This window comes from Bufo gargarizans, chromosome 1 (genome assembly GCF_014858855.1).
Source record: "Bufo gargarizans isolate SCDJY-AF-19 chromosome 1, ASM1485885v1, whole genome shotgun sequence".
NCBI lineage: Eukaryota > Metazoa > Chordata > Amphibia > Anura > Bufonidae > Bufo > Bufo gargarizans.
Window position 1 is genome coordinate 11,910,227 of NC_058080.1, and position 24,626 is coordinate 11,934,852.

General features: G+C 50.4%; 1 protein-coding gene across 2 annotated transcripts in view; it reads right to left on the reverse strand.

The window, feature by feature from the left end:
- Nucleotides 1-9,700: 9,700 nt before the first annotated feature.
- Nucleotides 9,701-24,626, reverse strand: part of LOC122938780 — a 291,534-nt gene continuing 276,608 nt past the window's right edge. For both annotated transcript variants that reach the window (XM_044294547.1, XM_044294557.1), the window contains 4 exons: nt 14,497-14,782; nt 14,209-14,372; nt 10,540-10,584; nt 9,701-10,401 (listed from right to left, as the gene is read on the reverse strand). In XM_044294547.1, coding sequence (XP_044150482.1) covers nt 9,803-10,401; nt 10,540-10,584; nt 14,209-14,372; nt 14,497-14,782 — 1,094 coding nt within the window. In that variant the 3' untranslated portion in view covers nt 9,701-9,802. The remainder of the gene's footprint in view (nt 10,402-10,539; nt 10,585-14,208; nt 14,373-14,496; nt 14,783-24,626) is intronic.

Below are 24,626 nucleotides of genomic sequence, written 5' to 3' on the forward strand. Positions count from 1 at the left end.
TTTTGATTGACACCAGACTCAGGGAGAGACCTTCCTTTAAGGAGAGCCTGCGGAGGTCTCCTAACAGATTGGCGCCTACGTTTGCTGTCCCACCCGTGCCTCCCTCTCCTCCCACGCCTCCTGGGGATGACTTGTCTGGGGGTGAACCCATGCAGCGGGGGTTTGCTCGCCTGTCTGAGGGGGAGAGGGTACTCCGGAGACGCGAGGGCCGATGCATGTACTGTGGTCTCGGTGGGCATTTTCGGTTGGCATGTCCGAACCATCCGGGAGAACGCTCGCACCTGAGGTCCTGTCGGGGGCAGATCTTGGGTGGAGTCTCCTCGTCCCCGGTTTCCCGTGTTGACAAACCACTGATCACGGTTGTCCTCTCCTGGGTCGGGGGCTCGGTGACGACCCAGGCGTTGGTGGACTCTGGTGCTGGTGGTTTGTTCATTGATAGAGTGTTCGTTGCCGCCAATTCCATTCCTCTGCAGCCTCGAGGTTCCCCACTGGCTCTTGAGGCGATAGACGGCAGACCCCTTCTGCCGCCACACGTGACTCATGAGACCCTTCCAGTGGGGATAGCCATTGGTGCCGTTCACAGAGAGTCGGTCTGTCTCCAGGTTATTTCGTCTCCACACTACTCGGTGGTCTTGGGGTACCCCTGGCTCCAGAAGCATAATCCGACTTTCGATTGGAGATCGGTCGAGATCCTCTCGTGGTCACCGCAGTGTGGGGCTAGTTGCATCCATGGGCCTGTCAAGTTGCTGTGTACTTCCTCGGACTCTCTGTTGCCTCCTGAATACAAAGAGTACCGGGATGTATTCGATAAGGTGCGCGCGGTTGCCCTACCTCCGCACCGCCCATACGATTGTGCCATAGAGTTACAATCCGGTGCCGTTCCTCCTCGTGGCAAAGTCTATCCACTGTCGGTAGCGGAGAATGAGGCCATGGAGGAGTACGTGAGGGAGGCGCTTTCACGCGGACACATTCGCAAATCCTCGTCCCCGGCAGGGGCTGGATTTTTCTTTGTGAAAAAGAAGGGCGGCGAGTTGAGGCCTTGCATCGATTACAGGGGTCTCAATCGCATCACGATCAAGAACGCTTACCCGATACCCTTGATTTCCGAGCTGTTCGATCGCCTCAAAGGGGCCACGGTCTTTACCAAACTCGACCTGAGGGCGGCATATAACCTGGTAAGGATCAAGGCGGGCGATGAGTGGAAGACCGCGTTTAACACCAGGACCGGTCATTATGAATCCTTGGTTATGCCCTTTGGGTTGTGCAATGCGCCCGCAGTCTTCCAGGAATTCATCAACGATGTTTTCCGTGACCTGTTGCAGCAGTGTGTGGTGGTCTATTTGGATGACATCTTGGTATATTCTGCATCCATGGAGGCCCACATTCTGGATGTCAGACGAGTGTTGCAACGCTTACGAGAGAACAAGCTGTTCGGTAAGCTTGAGAAATGCGAATTTCACCGATCCCAGGTAACCTTCTTAGGTTACATCATTTCCGCTGAGGGGTTCTCCATGGATCCTGAGAAGGTTTCGGCTGTCTTACAGTGGCCCCAGCCCAGTGGGCTTCGTGCCCTGCAGCGCTTTTTGGGCTTCGCCAATTATTATCGGAAGTTCATCAGGGACTTTTCCATGCTAGCCAAGCCTCTCACGGATCTGACCAGGAAGGGCAGTAATCCTCAGGTCTGACCGCTCGAGGCCATCCGAGCTTTTGAGGCTCTAAAGTCCGCCTTTGTGTCGGCTCCGATTCTGTCGCATCCCAACCCTGGGTTGCCTTTTGTCCTCGAGGTGGACGCGTCTGAGACGGGAGTAGGCGCCCTCCTGTCTCAGCGTAGAACACCAGAGGGTCCTCTGCTTCCTTGTGGGTTTTACTCCCGGAAACTGTCTTCCGCGGAGTGCAACTATCAGATTGGTGACAGGGAGTTATTGGCCATCGTGCAGGCCCTTAAAGAATGGAGGCACTTGCTCGAGGGCTCGGTGGTTCCGGTTCTCATCCTGACGGACCACAAGAATCTGACCTACCTCTCTGAGGCCAAGAGATTGACACCACGTCAGGCCAGATGGGCTCTGTTCTTGTCACGTTTTAATTACGTGGTCTCCTACCTACCCGGCTCCAAGAACATCAGAGCGGATGCCTTATCACGGCAGTACTCCGAGCTGTCCGGGGAGGAGTCGATTCCGACTACGGTCATACCCCCGAATCAGATCCTGGCCGCTATTCGCACCAGCCTGACTTCTCCTCTGGGTGAGCAGATTTTGGCGGCTCAATCTGGTGCTCCCTCTGGGAGACCCAACGGCAGATGTTTTGTGCCTGAGGAGTTGCGCACTCGGTTGTTGCGAACCTACCATAACTCCAAGGCCGCGGGGCACCCTGGAAAGAATCAGCTGTCCTGGGCGGTTTCACGTCTGTTCTGGTGGCCTTCTCTACGTTCCGACATCGCCGCATATGTAGCGGCATGCTCCGTTTGTGCCCAGAGTAAGTCCCCTCGGCACCTTCCGTTGGGCCTTTTGCAACCCATAGCCACCGGGGAGCGTCCATGGTCACACCTGGGGATGGATTTCATTGTGGACCTCCCTGCATCCCGAGGCCATACGGTCATTCTCATGATTGTGGATCGGTTTTCCAAAATGTGCCACTGTGTTCCTCTCAAGAAGTTACCCTCTGCACAAGAGTTGGCCTCGATTTTTGCCAGGGAGGTCTTCCGGTTGCACGGTTTGCCCAAGGAGATTGTGTCGGATCGGGGGAGTCAGTTTGTGTCCAGGTTCTGGCGCGCCTTTTGCTCCCAGTTGGGGATTCATCTCTCTTTCTCCTCGGCCTACCACCCTCAGTCCAATGGGGCCGCAGAACGATCCAATCAGGCCTTGGAGCAATTCCTTCGTTGCTATGTCTCCGATCACCAAGACAATTGGGTTGACCTCCTGCCTTGGGCTGAGTTTGCCAGGAACACGGCGGTGAACTCTTCCTCTGGGACGTCTCCCTTCATGGCCAATTATGGGTTCCAACCTGCCGTGTTACCGGAGGTATTCTCTCCCCAGGATATTCCGGCTGTGGAGGATCACCTTTCCGTCCTACGTGCTTCTTGGGTACAGATCCAGAGGTCCCTTGAGGTCTCTGCGCAGCGCCAGAAACTCCAGGCTGATCGCAGACGAGCGCCCGCTCCTTCCTACCAGGTCGGAGACCGCGTATGGTTGTCCACCCGCAACCTCAACCTTCGAGTGCCCACTCCCAAGCTGGCGCCTCGCTTTGTTGGTCCCTTCCGAGTGCTTCGCAGGGTAAACCCGGTAGCCTATGCCCTTGCGCTTCCTCCTGGCATGCGGATCTCCAACGTGTTTCATGTCTCCCTGTTGAAGCCACTGGTGTGTAATCGTTTCACTTCCTCGATTCCTCGGCCTCGTCCGGTCCAAGTGGGCAATCGTGAGGAGTATGAGGTGAGCAATATCCTGGACTCACGCCTGGTCCGCGGCCGGCTGCAGTTTTTGGTCCATTGGCGTGGTTATGGTCCAGAGGAGCGTTCCTGGGTTCCCTCCGCAGATGTCCATGCTCCTGTCTTGCTCCGAGCCTTCCACGCACGCTTCCCTCAGAAACCGTTCCTTACTCCGCGGAGGAGGGGCCCTTGAGGGGGAGGTACTGTCATGGTCTTACCTCCTTGCTGTTCCTTTCGTTTGACATGTGCTGGCGGCCATCTTGGTTTCTGGGTTTTCTTGTAGCCTCCCACCCTGCGGCTCCTCCTTCCCACTGGGAGGAGCTGGATGCCTAGCTCATATATATAGGAGGTCTGTGGCTTCAGTTCCTTGCTTGGTCCTCCTGTGTTCACATGCTTCCAAGACTGCTGCTGCTTCTGGTTCCTGATCCTGGCCTCGTCTGACTACCCCGTTGGTTCCTGATTCCGGCTTCGTCTGACTACCCCGTTGGTTCCTGATTCCGGCTTCGTCTGACTACCCCGTTGGTTCCTGTTCCTGGCTTCGTCTGACTACCCTTCTGGTTCCTGACCTCTGTCTCCGCAAGACCCTGCTTCGGTTTAGCCATCCGTTCGGACTTTGCTTACGGCTTGCTCTTCAATAAAACCTTCTTATTTTCCACTTATTCCTTGTTGTACGTCTGGTTCATGGTTCCATGACATGCGTTCCACCGTGAAACGCATCACTCCCGATACCGGAAGTGACGCCACAGATCCACTTCCCTGTCTGTTGCACGTGTATATAAATCCTGACACATCATTGTTTACTACTGCTCCTGAGGAAGGGGTTCTTGATAGCCCCCAAACGCGTTGAGCTACACTAGTACCGTCCAAAAGTCTGCTGTTTATTCCTAAGATTCTACAGACGAGGGAGGTGGTTTTGTGGGAGTCTTGAGCTTTATCCCACAAGACTCCTCCTTGGTGAAGTGAGTTCAATTTAATTTTAATGTTTGGCTGTTATTACGCTGTGGACTGAAGGTGAGCTAGTGGCATCCCGAATCTCTCAGGGAAACCACGGATACCGGTCCATAGTCATAGACCGGTACAGATATACCACTCTATCTGGTCTACGTACTCCTCTCGTAGCACCATCTCCAGTTGGGATGAATAGACTGGCGCCAACAGTGTGGTCACTTTTTTAGGTGTATATGTTGTTACATATATGCCTCACCCTTCTTTGTCTTTTAAGAATGAGATGTGGACAGAGAAGAGCACCTGCACTAAGCCTGGAAGGATTGTCTGCTGGGTGGAGTCACCCTTTAAGTTTTCCTCCTTTGTTGTAAATCTGCTACGTTTTATTCCTTACAGATTTGTGGCCTTGTGCTCCTGGTTCTGTGCGTGACGCTGGATTATTATTCACCGCGCTTCCCCTTTCTACAGAAGCACCTGCAGTACTATAATCGCAGGCGGCACGAGGAGCTCGTCCTGCGGGAGATTGAGGTTGTCGTCCAGGAGGCGGCCGATGAGAAGAGGAAGGCTTATGCTCAGTCTATGATCAGTCCACATCTGGGTGAATTAAACCCTGAAGACCCAGGGATGCCAGATGTGATGTTACACCTCATACAGCAATATCAGGCCAAGGTGCAGCAGGGATCGGCAGGCGAGAGGAGGGCGGAGCCTGCGGAGCAAGGGGGGCAAAGTGAGGGTCCGCTGCAGACCCCGTAGGCGAGCAAAGCTAACCACACCAACAATCATATGGTATATCACTAACGTGTGAGCCCGGGTGCACTCCAACTGCATAGAAGTAAAGCTCTGCGGAATATGTTGGTGCTATATAAGTAAAATAAATAAGTAAAGCAGAATCATTGTATGGTCTTAATATGTTCAAGATCTCTTATTGCTGTCAGGAAATTATAGCATTCCTTTTCCCATTACCTGTTCAGAGCAGATACTTCTCACAGCTGAGGGTTTGTTACAGTTACATCTATCAGTGCTGCCAGTGCTTTGTGCTCACTGTGTTTATACTGAAGCCACCAAAGAAGGTGGGGTAGGAAAAAAGTCCCAGTGGTGTCCCTCCCCCAAAAGCAGAACCCCTGCCCCAACAGGAGCAACTCCACTTCTCAGTGGCCAAACCCTGACTGTCACCCAAATGGCCCTTCTAGTTTCCTCCAAGACTTTGTTCTTGTGCCAACGTGTTTCTCCTTTTAGATAGATGGCTGCTCAGAGGACCAACGGTAGAGGCAAGATGGTCATGATAGTGGCGGCATCAATATGGTGGCGGGTGCTCTGCTTTTAGGCAGGGTTACTGTCAGTAAAAACAGGGACTTTTTTCACCCACCCCAACTTGTTTGGAGGCTTCAGTATATTTCTGAACCTTGGTACAACAGAACAGAAAAACCACGGTTTAACCCCTGCATTGTGGCTTCATCGGGTTTCTCTTGGCATTGTTTGTTGGCCACCACTGTTGATCTCTGGGCTACTGATACTTCTCTCAGTGATGGAGAGTACTGATACTGAGTACTGATACTAGGACTGATTTAGAGAGTCATCATCCTGTAAAAGCCACCCTGATACTGGTTCCAAGTGTGAAGGCACAAAAACACCACCCACAGCAACCAAGCACAAACATCACGAGACCCTGAAGATACTGAATACAAAAAACTTCTGTATTTATAATTTAATAAAATGTCAAATTGCTCTTCAAACATGGGGCTCATTTGGTTCATGCAAGGTGAGATGGAGAGAGGAGGGTACCCCCTCCCGGGATATAATAGGGGAGAATGCTAGTCACAATACTTGAGAGTGTTGTTCTGTGACCTGTGCAGAGGGAGAGTGAGCTATGACCATCACCTACTGACTGCTATGGAGAGTGTAGTGGGCATGCTTTGTGACTGGTATAAAGGGATGGGGGGTACACTGCGACCAACATCAATTCACTTCTGTCAGAGATTGTTGTTGGCATGACCTGTGACCCTTGAAGAGGTCTTTGTGCATGGAGGGGATTACGATGAGCTGTGATCATCATCTATTGACTTCTATCCGATTACATACCTCCCAACTTTGTAAACAAACAAAGAGGGACACGTGCCGCGAAGCCTCGCCTCTAACTCCGACCAAAACATAACTATACACCTGATCCCACCCAGTCCCCTTAATGCCCCTACATAGTAATGATTCCCCCTTCAAGCCACTGCACAGTATTCATGCCCACATTTTGCCTCCTTCACGGAATTATGCCCAGCTGTGCCCCCAGTAATATGCCCACATTGTGCCCCCAGTAATATGCCCACATTGTGCCCCCAGTAATATGCCCACATTGTGCCCCCAGTAATATGCCCACATTGTGCCCCCAGTAATATGCCCACATTGTGCCCCCAGTAATATGCCCACATTGTGCCCCCAGTAATATGCCCACATTGTGCCCCCAGTAATATGTTCACATTGTGCCCCCCCAGTAATATGCCCACATTGTGCCCCCAGTAATATGTTCACATTGTGCCTCCCCAGTAATATGTTCACATTGTGCCCCCAGTAATATGTTCACATTGTGCCCCCCCCAGTAATATGTTCACATTGTGCCCCCAGTAATATGTTCACATTGTGCCTCCCCAGTAATATGTTCACATTGTGCCCCCCAGTAATATGCTCACATTGTGCCCCCCCAGTAATATGCTCACATTGTGCCCCCCCAGTAATATGCCCACATTGTGCCCCCCCAGTAATATGCCCACATTGTGCCCCCCAGTAATATGCTCACATTGTGCCCCCCCAGTAATATGTTCACATTGTGCTCCCCCAGTAATATGCCCACATTGTGCCCCCCCAGTAATATGCCCACATTGTGCCCCCCCCAGTAATATGCACACATTGTGCCTCCCCAGTAATATGTTCACATTGTGCCCCCCCCAGTAATATGCCCACATTTTGCCTCCCCAGTAATATGCCCACATTGTGCCTCCCCAGTAATATGTTCACATTGTGCCCCCCCAGTAATATGCTCACATTGTGCCCCCCCAGTAATATGTTCACATTGTGCCCCCCCCAGTAATATGTTCACATTGTGCCTCCCCAGTAATATGCCCACATTGTGCCCCCAGTAATATGTTCACATTGTGCCCCCAGTAATATGTTCACATTGTGCCCCCCTGTAATATGCCCACATTGTGCCCCCCTGTAATATGCCCACATTGTGCCCCCAGTAATATGCCCACATTGTGCCCCCAGTAATATACCCACATTGTGCCCCTCACAGAATGTAAAAAAATAAACACCACATACTTACCTTCTTCCCAGCAGCAGCAGGACATCGGCTGCTCTGGTCTGTGAAGGAGGCGGAGCCGAGGCTGACTGCCAGCCAGCTTCTCCCCCGCACAGACCAGTGGTGTGGAGAGTCGGCGGGAATGATGAAGCAGGGAGCCGATGCTGGCTCTCTGCTTCATTATGGCAAATGTCTCTGCTTCCTATGGACGCAGGGACAGCTGCCAGAAAGAGAGAAATACCTCCCCCATACCGGGACAGCCACTGAAATCCGGAACTGTCTCTCCGGATCCTGGACGGTTGGGAGGTATGAGATAATATTGTGGGCATGCTCTGACCATCACTTATTGACTATGGGATAGTAATGTGGGTATGCTCTGTGACCTGTGTGGAGGTCATTCTGTAGGGAGCGGTAATGGTAAGCTATGGCTATTGCCTACGGACTGTGGAGGAGTTTTGTGGGCATGCCCTGTGGCCTGTGTGGGCAGGGGGTGGAGGTGAGCCGCCTTCTGTTTTTCTTTTCTTGTGAAGTTATTGTTGCATTTTGCATTTACACCGGGTAATAATTTCATGAGGCTTTATTACCTTCCATCTCTGCACGTAGCTCCTCAGTTCTTATTATCAGTTCTAACTTCCATCTCCCTGAAAGAAGTTTACTCTGGGAACGTCGTCGGCGTGTGTCTGTGCATGAGTGTTTTTAGAATGTATAAGCCCCGGGCATCTTCATGGGAACCTCTTACAAGCGTCTCCTTACACTAATTTGGCGCAGTGGTAATACAAGGCCTCTTTCATATGTCTGTGTCCGTGATGACATCGGTGACAAGATGGTCAATGGTTCCTCCATGAAGATGTCCATGATGGGACTGTCCTCTGCCCAAACCCCTGAAGACGCCTGGTCGGCGAAACATGTCGGGGGGCAGCTAGTGATGTTAGCGTTTTAGCCAGCGGTAGCCTGGCCTGCACCTATGTCTGAGAGAGATACAGAGTATAAGAGCCTAGTCCAGGAATGCGGCACAGTAGCTAACACTGTGGGAATAACAGCGTGCAATATTTAGGCAGAGAGACGCCTGAATAATAAAGGACGTATGAAACAAGCTGCTGCAGTGCACAGAGCCACCTAGTGGACACACTCGATAATCATAGACTATACTGTCATAACCATTAATAGGCAGGCAATGCTGACAATGTTAATTATAGTGTCAATATAGAGTTCTAATTAAGTTATTTTAAGGACAAGTAATAAATGTTACATTTTAGAATTATTAACACGTGTCAATTGAGGGACACTGATGGTCCCAGTGGCCAAATGTAAATAATAAAAGAAAAAAGTCCCAACAAGTGTTAGGGAGATATATGTAAATCAATCCATATTCCATGGACACCGCTAGCCTCAAAATACATTTTCAGAAAATGCCATCCATGATGTGTCAGTGCTTTTCTCTGACCCATAGACTTATTTAGGCATGTTTGGTCCTCATCACAGGCCAAAGTGGTCAGGGCTCCTGGGTTTTTCACTGATCCATGGTCAGCGGAAAATCACTGATGTGTATATAAGGCACAATCCGTGTCTGGTCAGTGACTGAGAGCCAAAACCAGGAGTGAAGGCTACACCGAGATAAGGTAAAATGAAAAGATCTTAAACTTTTCTGTGCTTTTGACCAAATAGGTTTGGCTCAAAATCACTGATGGAAATCACTGACCAAATACTGACTGTGTGAAGGCGACCCAAATACGCTAAATGAATAGGTTCTTGTGCCGTTCGTGGAGAACACGGACAGAACACGTACTGTACATGATTCACTGAGGTGTGAATGAGGCCTTACATCCACCCTGTGAGTCCATGCACCTGTGAATATGTGACAGTATCCTGATGGCTTTTGATGCAGCTGATTGACATTGTGCTGTTATTTAGTCTATGATCTACATGTCCCCGAATCATGCTGGTTAACACATATTTTGTATCATGACTATGTTTAGTATGTTTTTAGCCCTTCTCTTGCAGTCTTGGTTCATGGCGATGTCCCTGGATCCATGGAAGACAAGATGACGCAGAATGTATTGATGATTTTATTGTATGACATAAACCACCAGAATAATGTCCACCACTGATAGCCTCGCCTTCTTCATCATGTCCCCGCCAGGACTGATCTGTTAAATGACTTTTACATTCCCCTTTGTGGAGTAGGACAAGTTGCTCCAATCAAAAACCTCGCCCTTTGGGGTTTCATTGCCATTAAATACTTTTCGGAGGGACTTTATTGAGAGCACTTTGTTCCACATGTTCAGCTCTTTAATCTTTCCGACGTAGCTCTGAGATTTCTCGAAGCCATTGCCGAGTTCATCTTGATCTTGACCCAGAATTGCGATGCCGCCTGCACGCACGGTGTGTCTCCTTCGGTAGAGTTTGTTCCCGGATCTTCTGCCGTTGATCCACAATTCACATCGTCCTCTCCGGGATTCCCAAGTCAGACAAAGATGGTTCCATTCCTTGCTATGATCCAGTTTGGGGAACATTAGTCCCTCCCCACTCATGTAAAACCCTACGTTCCCATTACTTTCCTGCCAGAGATTTAGCTCATCATAAAATAAGGTACGATAGGAAAACAAGATGGTCTCCCTGTTCTCTGAGACATTTAAAGCCAGCTTCATGCAGAGGGTAAAGGAGGTCAAGCTCATCGGCCTATTCGGGGTCAGCAGGACGTAATCTGTAACACTCTCCTCTGGGAAAAGGAAATATCTGCCTTCAAGACCTGAAAACGACAGAACAGCGGAATCAGTACCTGACGCTCTGGAGATGTGTGCAGTTGGAGTAGACTTATTTCCAGCCAGAGGAGCTCAGTGACATCCTCGGACTGCATTTCCAGCAGTCTTATACTTGTGATACTTACTGGTCACCGCAGAAAGGTTTTCATTTTCAATTACTTCCACTTTACCTGTAAGAATTAGGAAATGATCAGTTATACATTTAAAGGCTATGGACGGCGTTGTCATGAGAGCAATTATTTTCCATATATTAGTGGTTACATTGCAATAAGTTTCAGGCTGCAATCTTCATGCCTTTTCTTTTCAAAATTCTTTATATTATCATTTTCAATATATAACAACAACGTAGGCGATCCAGGTGACAAATATAGAGATAGTAGAGGAAAGTACAACGGTGCGTAAGCTAATGGCGGTCAGTCTTTACAGAACTGGTAAACCATTGCGCTATTGCAATGCATGTCCAGGTAAACAAGCTTGCCAAGTAGGCACAATCTAGAGACCTATCAAGAGTGAACAATAACTGCAGTTACAATTGGGCTTTTAGTCTTATTGCTGTTACCTAATTCAAAAAGTAAAAGCGGGAAGACAGGGCGGAAGGTCTAGGTAATGGGGTGGGGGGGGAGGGGGGCTTTCATGACCCACTGTAGCGCTCCATTTTGTTCAGACTGGATTATATGTTCCAAGAAGAATAGGAATGTGAGACAATCTTCATTCCTTCATTCATCTCCAGACACAATTGTATTCAGTTTACAACCAGCTCCTACTTCTCTCACATGGATGTGTCCCTCCCAGTAATACATGCTGGATCTGTGCATCCCTCCCAGTAATACATGCTGGATCTGTGTGTCGCTCCCAGTAATACATGCTGGATCTGTGCATCCCTCCCAGTAATACATGCTGCATCTTGTGTGTCGCTCCCAGTAATACATGCTGGATCTGTGTGTCCTTCCCATTAATACATGCTGGATCTGTGTGTCCCTCCCAGTAATACATGCTGGATCTGTGTGTCCTTCCCAGTAATACATGCTGGATCTGTGTGTCCTTCCCAGTAATACATGTTGGATCTGTGTGTCCTTCCCAGTAATACATGCTGGATCTGTGTGTCCCTCCCAGTAATACATGCTGGATCTGTGTGTCCCTCCCAGTAACACATGCTGGATCTGTGTATCCTTCCCAGTAACACATGCTGGATCTGTGTGTCCTTCCCAGTAATACATGCTAGATCTGTGTGTCCTTCCCAGTAATACATGCTGGATCTGTGTGTCCTTCCCAGTAATACATGCTGGATCTGTGTGTCCTTCCCAGTAATACATGCTGGATCTGTGTGTCCTTCCCAGTAATACATGCTGGATCTGTGTATCCTTCCCAGTAATACATGCTGGATCTGTGTGTCCTTCCCAGTAATACATGCTGGATCTGTGTGTCCTTCCCAGTAATACATGCTGGATCTGTGTGTCCTTCCCAGTAATACATGCTGGATCTGTGTATCCCTCCCAGTAATACATGCTGGATCTGTATGTCCCTCCCAGTAATACATGCTGGATCTGTGTGTCCATCTCAATAATATATGCTGCATCTGTGTGTCCTTCCCAGTAATACATGCTGGATCTGTGTGTCCTTCCCAGTAATACATGCTGGATCTGTGTATCCTTCCCAGTAATACATGCTGGATCTGGATGTCCTTCCCAGTAATACATGCTGGATCTGTGTGTCGCTCCCAGTAATACATGCTGGATCTGTGTGTCCTTCCCAGTAATACATGCTGGATCTGTGTATCCTTCCCAGTAATACATGCTGGATCTGTGTGTCCTTCCCAGTAATACATGCTGGATCTGTGTGTCCTTCCCAGTAATACATGCTGGATCTGTGTGTCCTTCCCAGTAATACATGCTGGATCTGTGTGTCCCTCCCAGTAATATATGCTGGATCTGTATGTCCCTCCCAGTAATACATGCTGGATCTGTGTGTCCTTCCCAGTAATACATGCTGCATCTGTGTGTTTTTCCCAGTAATACATGCTGGATATGTGTGTTCCTCCCAGTAATACATGCTGGATCTGTGTGTCCTTCCCAGTAATACATGCTGGATCTGTGTATCCTTCCCAGTAATACATGCTGGATCTGTGTATCCTTCCCAGTAATACATGCTGGATCTGTGTATCCTTCCCAGTAATACATGCTGGATCTGTGTATCCTTCCCAGTAATACATGCTGGATCTGTGTGTCGCTCCCAGTAATACATGCTGGATCTGTGTGTCCCTCCCAGTAATACATGCTGGATCTGTGTGTCCCTCCCAGTAATACATGCTGGATCTGTGTGTCCCTCCCAGTAATACATGCTGGATCTGTGTGTCCCTCCCAGTAATACATGCTGGATCTGTGTGTCCCTCCCAGTAATACATGCTGGATCTGTGTGTCCCTCCCAGTAATACATGCTGGATCTGTGTGTCCTTCCCAGTAATACATGCTGGATCTGTGTGTCCTTCCCAGTAATACATGCTGGATCTGTGTGTCGCTCCCAGTAATACATGCTGGATCTGTGTGTCGCTCCAAGTAATACATGCTGGATCTGTGTGTCCCTCCCAGTAATAGATGCTGGATCTGTGTGTCCCTCCCAGTAATAGATGCTGGATCTGTGTGTCCCTCCCAGTAATACATGCTGGATCTGTGTGTCGTTCCCAGCAATACATGCTGGATCTGTATGTCCCTCCCAGTAATAGATGGTGGATCTGTGTGTCCCTCCCAGTAATAGATGGTGGATCTGTGTGTCCTTCCCAGTAATACATGCTGGATCTGTGTGTCGCTCCCAGTAATATATGCTGCATCTGTGTGTTCCTCCCGGTAATACATGCTGGATCTGTGTGTCCCTCCCAGTAATACATGCTGGATCTGTGTGTCGCTCCCAGTAATAGATGGTGGATCTGTGTGTCACTCCCAGTAATAGATGCTGTATCTGTGTGTTCCTCCCAGTAATACATGCTGGATCTGTGTGTCACTCCCAGTAATAGATGCTGGATCTGTGTGTCCAGGATGTTCCATTCTTCTCTGATAACTGACTTGCATGTGCCTTCCTGCCTGTCTACAGTTCACAGTATGATCTGCCTCCTTGGATAATCTCATCTCTCTAAAAATTCTGGCTTTGTTGTGTGCATCCTCCTCCCCCTCCCTGCTGCTATCGCTAACACTGGAAGAAGGGAGAGGGAGAGAAGAGACAGATGCCACAAGCAGCGCTCTAAATGATTTATGTCCAATTCTACAGATCCAGCAGCGAGGTTAAGGACAAACACTCTGTAGAAGCAGAATGGTAGGAAATGATCACTGAAGAATAATTAGAAAGATATTTAATTCTGCATTTAGGAAGCAAATGAGCAATTAAATAAATCAGTAGAAAGGTGTCCATAGCCTTTAAGTCTGATACCACAATATTATAAACCTGATCTCCTCTGTGCTGCTGAAGTGACCCTTCTTCTGTATCTTACACTGCCCCGTCACATCGAGCCTTTTTATGAATGGATCATACCCTTATAGCACCAGTATGCCTACATCCTGAAATACTCTGTGCTGCTCCTGGTCCTACTATGTTACTGTTAGCTTGTGACCTTCCACTTGTCTCCATTGCATACTATATACAGAGTCAATACATAGATTTTCCCTTCATCCGGGGCAGAGATCTATTTTGCTGACCTAGGTTAGTATCTAAAGATCAGGAAGGACTGTGGGTACTTATCCTGGTACCCAGCGCCTGGGTTATGTGCCCCCAGTGATGCCCAGGACTGTGTATTGTACTCTACTCACCTTGTTCTTGAGCTATTTCAGCAAGTTCACCAAAGACTTGAACCTCACACAATGTCAGGTACTGATTTTGGTCTGGTATTACGACGGTCACGTATCTCCCCTCCATTCCTTTGCAGTCGAAAGACAATGTCTCTCCATAATTAATTCGCAACACGACTCCGCACCTGAAAGAAATGGCAACTGTTCAACACACCTCTTCTCTACTAGGCTTCCCTGTTCTTGGGATCGGCATCCACCCTGGAGCCTTTCTGATCTGACATTGGATGACAAGCCCTTAACAAGTCTTACCTGGGGTTCCCAATTCCACCATTCTCAGCTGAATCCCCAATAAGAATCTGAGCCCCGTTGATCCTTTCTGGGCAACAATCCCCCCGATTGGTGATTGCGACGGATGATATACGATAACTGGACTTAAGGTCTAAATTCCACCAGGGTCTCAGCTCCTTTCTGGTGTGCGTGCATTCACCCGCATTGTAATTGCTGGACAGAGAGCCGTCGATGGCTGTTCTTACTTCAGATCGTTTGCCGTAATAAGACGACTGGGATGGAATGCCTTGAGGAGCCAGGTTTTTTACTAGAAAAGGAAGTAAACACATGACACAATGTATCAGAATTATATAGGAATATTTGATATTTGCCACCGTTTTCCTGCACATTTTGATTGAATCGCTCCTATACAAAGTGCTGTGTTAAATATTCTCCTTGGTCACACTCTAAATAGAATTATAAGCGGCACACTCCACGTCTCTCCTTAAACTTTGTGCAAAATCTGAATTAACATCACGTATGGCAGAAACACAACTGGTGAACTTTGAGAAAAAACAAAATAAAAATTGGTGATCATACAAGCAGAGCTGAAGGATAAAAAACGTGACAAGTTTGTAAGAGACAAATCTGATTATGACACGGGACATGTGTTTGATTGGAATATGAGTAGGAGGAGACTTCAAAGGCGGAGACCTACAAGACGCCAAAGAAGTGATTATCGGAGTAGTGAATCCGATTCAAGTCAATCAGACGATATGAATCAAACAAAATCTGATCAGGATGGGATGGTTTATTTCCCTTTAGACAAAGGATCAGAAGAGGCCAGCGAAAGACCGCGGCTCCAAAGCGTCAGGAAATCGAGAAGGATGAGAAAACAAGTCTCGTGGAAAAAAGAACTGATTCTAGTGCCAATAGGACTATTCCTGGGTCTGATAACTTGGTGGTGAATCTCACGGGGGACGAGTTGCCCTCGGGCTGTATAAGGGCCCTCATTTGGGGGCTCGGATACAGCTTGACTGAGCAATTTCGACCCCGTGGGATTTGAGATAGATTTGTTTAAAGCAATTAGAAAAATGTACCTTCATAAAATGTTTAAGGGGGTCCCTCAGGTTGAGACACCGCGTGCGGAAGTACAAATACCTGTCTGTCCCGACCCCATGGGTTTTAATGTATCCACCAAGTTTGATGAAATGGAAATGGAATGTTTAGAGTTTCTAGTGGGGGATGAAAACCCAGTGGAAGAAAAGAGTTCAGAATTGTTTACCGGTGGTGTGACGTCCACGTTTTGTCCCCCTATGCCCGCAGGCTGCAGCATCGATATTTTCCAGCAACAAGTGATGAGAGATGTCCGTGCGATAATATATCCCGAGGCACCATTTAATATCAGTCGAGAAGAGCGTCAGGCTCTTGACTGGTTATGGACTCGGGATGACATCGTGGTGAAGCCTGCGGACAAGGGGGGCAACGTGGTACTCATGTCACGTTCATATTATGTGGAGGAGGCGATGAGGCAACTAACAGATCTTGAGGTCTATAAAGGGATAGAGGGGAACCCAGTAATGAGTATTCAGATGCAATTAAGGAAGCTGATTCAAGGCTTTATAGACATAGGTTTTTTAAGGAAAAACATGCTGGAAAAATTGGTTCCTGCCCATCCTACCCAGCCTTGTTGGTACTTCCTCCCAAAAATCCACAAGTCGCTGAGCCACCCCCCGGGACGTCCTATCGTCTCAATGGGGACCCCGGTCTCCTGTACGTTTGCCAACATGTATTTGACTAGATTAGAAGACAGATATGTGTTTTCTCTATCCAATCCATATCTGAAATACATCAAAGTATTCCTCCGTTTCGTGGACGATGTCTTTATGATATGGTCAGGAACCGAAGAGTTATGTGGAGAATTTGTGAGGTATTTGAACAATAATGATATGGGAATTAAATTTACATTGACTTTTGGTGGCATGTAGTTGGAATTTTTGGATGTGGCTGTCGTGGTGAGGGACGACGAGTTGGTCACGGAGAGCTTCAGAAAGCCTGCGGCGACCAACTCCTTGCTCCACCATGACAGCTACTTTCCTGATTGGGTGAAAAGGTCCCTTCCATATGGACAGTTTATTAGATTGCGGAGAATCAATAGTCATACAAGTGGTTACCTCCGCCAAGCTACAGAGTTGAAGCAGCGTTTGGTGTCTAGAGGGTACCCGGAGCATGAGGTGAATGCAGGGATGCACAAAGTGCTGAGTGATTTTTCTCAGCATGATCTATTGAAAAAACCGAGAGGTAATAATAATAAAAAACAATTGACGAGTAAGGGACATGGGAAAGAGGACAAAGAAATGGACAGGTTTACTTTTACCTTTAGGTTCAGCCCGATGGCTGAAAAAATACAGTCAGTCGTTTTTGTAATTGGAATATTTTGGAGAGGGATCCATCCCTAGCAATGATCACTAACAATAAGCCCGGTATTTCTTTTAGAAGGTGCCATACCATAAAGGATAAAATAGTGAGAAGCAGATTTGTTACTCCCCCAAATACCACTTGGCTTACTAGGAATGTCCCAGTAGGACATTTCAGGTGTGGGGGGTGCACCCTGTGTAGACAGAACTCTCAGTCCAAATTCATCAGGGTGGCTGGTTTGAACTATAGAGTTCCCAGCTTTATGAACTGCCGCAGCACATATGTCGCGTACATGGTGACCTGCGGTTGTGGCCGATTTTATATTGGCAAGACGATTCGCTGCATGTTTGAGCGTGTTAGAGAACATTTGAGTTCAGTCGACACAGGGACGGGATTCCCCAGACTCATTGAACATTTTAGGGAAGTGCACGCTGGAGATGCAAGTTCATTAAGATTTGCAGGAATTGAGTCCGTCCCTCTTCCTTTGAATGGAGGAGATAGACATCGCCAATTACTTCAGTGTGAAGCGCGATGTATATTGCGACGCAGGCAACAGGAAACTCAGGCCTGGATGATAGACTAGATTACAGTGTTCTGTTGTAACTTATATAAATGCTCTGTGACAAATGTGTTAATGTCACGACCTTGTGTTAAGTTCGTGGCTTCATCTTGTTGCCTGTGGCAACGTTTGATGGTTGCTGCTTGTGTGGCTTATGTATGTTTGCCTTACATGCAGTTGCCGTGGGCAACAAGTGTCTCGGCTGCTTGTTTTGGCCGAAGCACGGTTGTCGCGCATGTGGTTGCCTGGTCAACATGTTGTTTACATGTGCTTGTGGTCGTGGCAACCAAGTACGTGTCTGTCCTACCTGGGCTACCCTACCCCTAAGCGGTCAGAGTTGTGCCGTGACCGTGTCGTGGAGGGACGCCTGAAAGAGGGCATCCCCTTTGAGAGTAACAGGAGAAAGGGGTGGGTGGGAGGGAGGACTCTGCACTACGTACGCTTGTGGGAGGGCGCCGGCCGTTGAAGTAGGTGGCCAAGCCCCTCCCACAAATACAGGCCAATGAATCGGCCTTTACACTTGTGGTCGTGGCAACCAAGTACGTGTCTGTCCTACCTGGGCTACCCTACCCCTAAGCGGTCAGAGTTGTGCCGTGACCGTGTCGTGGAGGGACGCCTGAAAGAGGGCAAAAGACATACGGGTAGGCAGAAGTAATTTATTGCAAAGTCGTTACAAAGCTAAAGTTTGAAAGGCTGCCGACATCTCGGTTTCGGGGTGTGGTATGTAACGGCTGAAACAAGACGAGTGCCAACGCCCCAGTTTCTGAATGACATGCGCAGGTACTCGGTTCTTGGAGGCCGCGGATGCCGCGCCTATGCGGAACGAATGGCCCGAAATGGTGGCAGGGTCGCCGCCCGTGCTGGCCACTAGTGACCTAACGTGGGATATGAACTGCTGGGTGGTGAGCGGAACCACCCCGAAGGGTAACAGAGGACTGTTCGGTCCGGCCCCGGACAAGGCGGACCGTAACCGACGAAGCACCGTGACGGGACACCATTGATGTGCTGTGGGAAAGTAGGATATCTGGACAGGGGGTCCCAACTGGGAGGTCTTAGACGTCTTGAGCAGCAATGTGAACCCGTCGGAGTTTTGGACCAGTTGGCTGACCGTGAGGAAACTGTTGCTGCCTGGTGAACAGGTAAACTCCCCAGGTCTCAGGAAGCCGTAGAAGGCTAAGTAGATGGCGGATTTAAGTACCAGGCTGGCCAAAACCCCGAAAGGATTACCGTCCAAGGCGTCGGACAGTTTGCGGAAAAGAGGGCCGGTGACCGGCTGCCTGCGTACTTGGCTTTGAGGCCCGCACTTGCTCAAACCCTTGAGGGCGGCTTTGACAGCGTGTAAGGTGAACACTGATGCTAGCTCGGGGTGGCTAAGAGAGAGGAAGTGTTGCACTCCCGCCAGGTATGACCTCACTGTAGCGTGGGAGAGCTTGCGTACAGAGTGGCAATACCCGATGAACGCCAGGATGTACTCTGGAAAACTGGAGTCCTCCTGAGGACATTCTCCTCGAAACCTGCAGAACGTCTTCCACCCGGTGTTGTACGCCCTGGTCGTGTTAGGCGAGAGGGAATGGCGTATTAGAGCGTGGGCCGTCTCAAGGTGGTCGGTTACACTAGCCTTAAGGACTCGAGAGGAGGGATGGTGGCGCCTGTCGCATCTGCCTCTGGCATGATCTGGAAGAAACGGGAGAAGTTAGCCCTCGACAAGGCGTCAGCAGCCCCGTTTTGCGCACCTGGCACATGCGCACTAAAAACATGAAAGTGGTGTTGTAGGGAGAGCTGCACTAACCGTCTGAGAAAACACATGACTTGGCTAGATTTCGACAGCCCACTATTGAGAATGTCCACTACGGCTGTGTTGTCAGTTACGAACAGAACAGACTGACGTGCCCAAAACTTGCCCCAAATGTGGGCGGCCACCACAATGGGGTACAGCTCGAACAGCGCCGAGGTCTGGAGGAAGCCCGGGATTTGTCCCACCTCGGCAGGCCATGCGTCTGCCACCCAGTGGGTGCCGAAAATGGCGGCAAACCCTGAGCCCGCAGCTGCATCTGAAAAGACTGTAGGCGACTGACACGACAGCTCGGGTACAAATAAGGAGACCCCGTTCCACTGGCTCAGGAAATGATCCCACATGTGGAGGTCCGCTAGGGCTTGACTGTCCAAGCACACTGGGCTGTCCTGTTCTGGGGCGGAACTCAAGAGCGCGAGTAGGCGGGATATGAATGCTCTGCCCTGTGGGATGATGCGCATGGCGAAGTTCAACATGCCCAGTAGAGACTGAAGGTCCGCCTTAGTGACCACGGTCGTGACTGTGAACCTGTGAATGACTCCTCTGATCCTTGTTAACTTGTCCGCCGGCAATCTAGCTAGCATGCGCTGGGAGTCTAACTCGATGCCTAGAAAGGTGATGACTGTGGCCGGGCCTTCTACTTTCTTGGGGGACACCGGGACATCTAACTGGGAAAAGCACCTGAGTAACTTGCCCAGCCCTAGGGGGAGTGCCCCTGGCCTCTCAATCAGCAGGAAGTCATCCAGGTAGTGGATGACAAACTCACAGAGGACTACGTGTTCCAAGATCCAGTGGAGTGCCTGAGCCAACTGATCGAAGAGCCAGGGGCTACTCTTGGAACCGAAGGTGAGCTTAGGTGGAGAAATAGTACAGGCCTTTCCATTTGATGCCGTGCCACTGCCAGAGGGCTGGCATGATGGGAAGCAGCTTGAAGGCATCCGATATGTCGGCTTTGGATAACCAGGACCCTGGGCCTGTTTTCATGATTATGGCGATAGCCTGGTCTATCGAAGCATATCTCATGCCCACTTCCTCCGAAGGAATGAGGGAGTTGAGGCTGGGGACCTGGGAGCCGTGTGGGGCCGACAAGTCGATAATGAGTCTCTCCTTCCCGCTGAACTTGCCTGTGACTACCCCCACGGGACTGACTCTCCAGCGTTGAAAAGGGGGCACACCAAAGGGACCGATTAGGAACCCCTTGCTCAACTCGGCTTCTATTAGTGCGTCTACCGAGGCGGGATTTCTTTCGGCTGACTGAAGGTTTTTGCACTCGTGTGTGGACTCTGGAGTCGTGATCAGTCCCGTGTGGAAGCCCTCGTGAAATCCTGTCACCAGGAACTGAACAAACCCAGGGTTGTGGTGGCCTTGCAAGAATTCTTGTAGACGGCTGATATTGACCACACTCATGTAGCTTTTTACAGATTTTAATGAGCATGCTACTCGGGGGTGGGCCCTAAAACAATTGGTACAGATATGCAACAACCGGCACTGCCCAAAATTACAAGAGGCGTAATTAAAGTTGTTGCATATCTGTGCCCTTCCTAGCTGAATGATGGGCCGGCCCAGCTTGTCTACTGAGCTGGGGGGCCTGAAGACCTCAAGAGGACCAGCTGCCGAGCTGGAGGGGTAGGACGCCGTGCTGACGGCGGCCTTATCGCACCACTCAACCGAGTGGAAGATAGATTGACAGGCGGAACAGGAGGGAGCCTTCAGACCTGCAAAGTGTCTGCAGAAAAGCTAAGTGTCCAGGTTGGACCAGTCAGTAACGTGTTGAAACTGGGAGAGAGCCGCTGCCGCCTTAGCTGCAAATGAACAGTGGTAGTCGTAGAACGCGGTTCCTCCATACCTATGACCCAACTCTGTGACCCTGAAGAGATAAAGGTCTAGTTCCTCCCTCCTGTCCGGCCTGGCAGTGCAAATGACATCCCTAAAAAGACTAAATGCCATGACGAATTCCGGGATGGACAATTTGCGGTTGAGCCGGTGGTCGCGGCTCCTTAGTACCACTGACACTTCTCCACAAGCTATAACCTTGTTGTCAGAAAGGTCCCTGGAGGCTATGAGTAGAGACGCAAGATTGACATCCGTACCCTCTAGGATGTCCTTCCTGATGTTGAGCGGGACATAGTGGGAGGGAGTCACGTTAGGGACGGACTGGGCAGAACGAATGTCTGCTATGGCAGAGGTGGAGGCGACCGGAACCTCGAGGGAGGAAACTGGTGCGACTGTGCTGCGAGCCTCGATGGACTCCAACCTCGCCTGCATGGATGTGACGGCCGACGTCAGACTGTTTAGCATGACGTGTATCTGAGTCAGCGATGTTTGCATCGTAGTTGCAGGGGGATCATTGGCGCTGGGTGCCAGGGAGTCTCTCCACAGCCGATATAGCTCTGCTTTCCTAGCGGTTGCCGGGAAAGGAACGCCCCGCTTTGTCAACTCCGCCATCAGCCTAGGAATTGTCCAAGCACGTAGGGACGGTGTACTGCCCCTCTCGGACGTCTGTGCTACGACCTCATCCACCGACGCGTCGACAATGTCCGAAGCACGTGACATTGCGGCTGTGGAAAGAGCAACGTAACATGACCGACTAGCCTGATGGTCGCTGGCACCCGTGCAGCTGTCTAACCACGTACAGAAAAAGTGAACAATTCCCGTGAGGTATGCACACTGAACCAGAAGAGCCGTGAAGGAATGGCCAGGAACCGCCACCCGGGAGTCCATGCAAGGAGACCTGACGTACTTACCAACTGAGAAACCCTATGCACTGACTTCCACGGAAGTATAATGAAATGAAAATGACCTGTGCGTTAACAAAAAAAAACATGAGACCCCAGCCTGAAGGCAGCCACTTCCCATCCCCCGACGTGTACCTCACTACCTTGGTAGCCAAGGAAAAATCAATTGAGATCCCACCAACTTCTCTCAGACTAACCACTGTATAGAACCTGGAAAACAACAACGGAACAAATGCAAAAGAACCAGTCAATGCGTGAGGCTCAATACCAGGACGTGTTCGTGAGGGGAGGTATGGTGACTGGTGGGAGTGGGTGTTTTTTTTTTTTTTTTTGTTTGACCAGTGCCTGACGTTGATGATGGAAACCCCTACCTATCTAGGCGGCACGGCGGCCCGTGCCAGACTTTAATGTGGGCGAGGAGCGAGCCGTTGCACGCACCGCCGTGCTCCATGGTAACCGCGTGGGGAACGCGGAGTTCCCTGGTACCATGAATCACGTGGGGATGGATATTGGCAACGGCTGACAACCCCCGCAAACATGAGACGAGTGCCACGTGGAGAGCTGACGCATGTCCCTGACAGGGTGCTCAGTGCGGGGCCCTCTCTGTCCCTGGGTGGCGCCGTCCGAGCACTTCTGCCGCGTGGGGAGCCGCGCAGCCCTCTGGCATGAGGTCGGCCCAGGGGGGCCCCCGGCGACGAGGGCCCCATCTTGCCAAGACTAAAGTGTGCCGCGTGGGGGGCCTCACCGGTCCCTACTCCACGGGGGGCCGCCTCCCGCCGGCTGGGCACCTCCACCGCGTGGGGAAACGGAGCTGCCCCCTGGCATAGGGGGAGGCCTAATCAGACATGCCTCCCCCCTTGTGTAGGACGTGCCACGTGGGGGGCCACCACTCCCTGACTCGACGAGGGGCCGCCCCCCGCCGGCTGGGCACCTCCACCGCGTGGGGAGAAAATGTGCCCCCTGGCAATTTTGGGGAGTGAGGGTTGCCGGCCCACAGCTGGTTGCGCTGCCGACCCGGCGAGGGAGCGAGGCAGGCGCAAGCTGTGTACCGGCCGAGAAGAGGGGGGCGGAAGCGGGCGGGGGGTTTGGCCGTCATGTGACCACTGGCTCCGCCCCCCGCCGGAGAGCGGTGCCGGGCGCGAGCCTGGGCAGTGGAGGAGGGGGGTGCCGTGTTGGCTCCATCCCCCCCCCTTCCAGAGGATGACAAGGTGCCGCTTGTGAAGCGGGCAGGAGGGATGAAATCAGGCGCAGCGTATGGCGGCCCCTACACACCAAAGGGCCGACCACTGCACGCACGCCTGCACTTACCCGATCCACCGAAGGAACAGCCAGGTACGAGCGCGCTTCCAAAGGACTCTGCACTACGTACGCTTGTGGGAGGGCGCCGGCCGTTGAAGTAGGTGGCCAAGCCCCTCCCACAAATACAGGCCAATGAATCGGCCTTTACACGTGTCTTTCCCTTTTATTGGTGTTTTCCCTGCTTTGATTTGCACGGGGTTAAACTTGTTGGAGTGTGTTAGGTGTAGCCTCAGGTTTCTTTATATTCAGATGTATTGGAGCCTGAGGTCAGTTTGCTTGTTGTCAGCTTGGTGTGGAGCTCTGCTCCTGGGCTGTTTGTGTACCTTCTGTGTGAGCCACCCTTAGTTGTCATTGTTGTTATCTATGTCCATTGCTTACCCCTTAGTGTCTGTTTCCTGTACGCTTCCTCTCTGGTTTTGTTGTATGTCTAGAGTGGTGTGCCATGTCTGGTATTTGTGGTGTTGTGACCAGCATGGCTGCTTGACGTGTTCCTTTTGGTGTGTGTATGTTGCTCCAGAAGGGGCTTGCTTTCCCAGAGGGGCTTAAGCAAAAGCAAGACTGTGTGCTTCCCAGCCTGGAGCCTCCATGTATCTTATAGCCGCAGGGAGGTCCTGGTTGTCGTTTGTGCCGTCATTCCATCTCGGCTGCGGCAGGTAAGTGTTGATAGCATTTGTTGTGTTGCTGTGCTATTTACCTGCCGTACTGTTTCTCTCAAAGTCTTGCATCCTGCCAGCTACTGGGCCTCTGGAGATGTCTGTCATCCGTGTCGTGGATGAACAGGTATTCTCTGCCCTGTCATCAGTTGTAGGGCAATGCAGGGATTCCTAGACTTCTAGGCACGTGGGTATGAGTCCCCTTACCTTTGAAGGGGGCTCATACAGCCAGGAGACTAGGGCCTATTGAGGGAAGTTCTAGGAGGTGACCAGCTCCCTTTTCCCGGCATTGCAGCCTGGTAGCCTAGGACATTGCGTGATGGGGGTTTCCCCTACTCCCATTCGTGACAGTTAAATGTAGCAATTTGTTCTTAATTGTAACCAATGTGTATTAGCACCAAGAGAGCGTCACTGATTGCACACCTGATGCTTTGACGTGAAGTGCTTTAAGAGGTGGAGTGCAGGTGCACACACCTGTAGCAGCCTGACAAAGCGCATACTGCGTGAAACAGCCGTTGCTGCATCCAGTGTGCAGGGAAGTGACTCCTAGCTCCGGTGCTGCGTATGTTTTGCTTGATGTGGCAATAAAGGAATATCTTATATTTTCACGATGGTGAGTGCCGCCCGCTTTTTTTCTACAAAGAAGAATATTCTCCTTGGTCATCTCTTAACCATAGTATCTTTTAGGTGTCTTCCAAAATGGCCACCAGTACCTC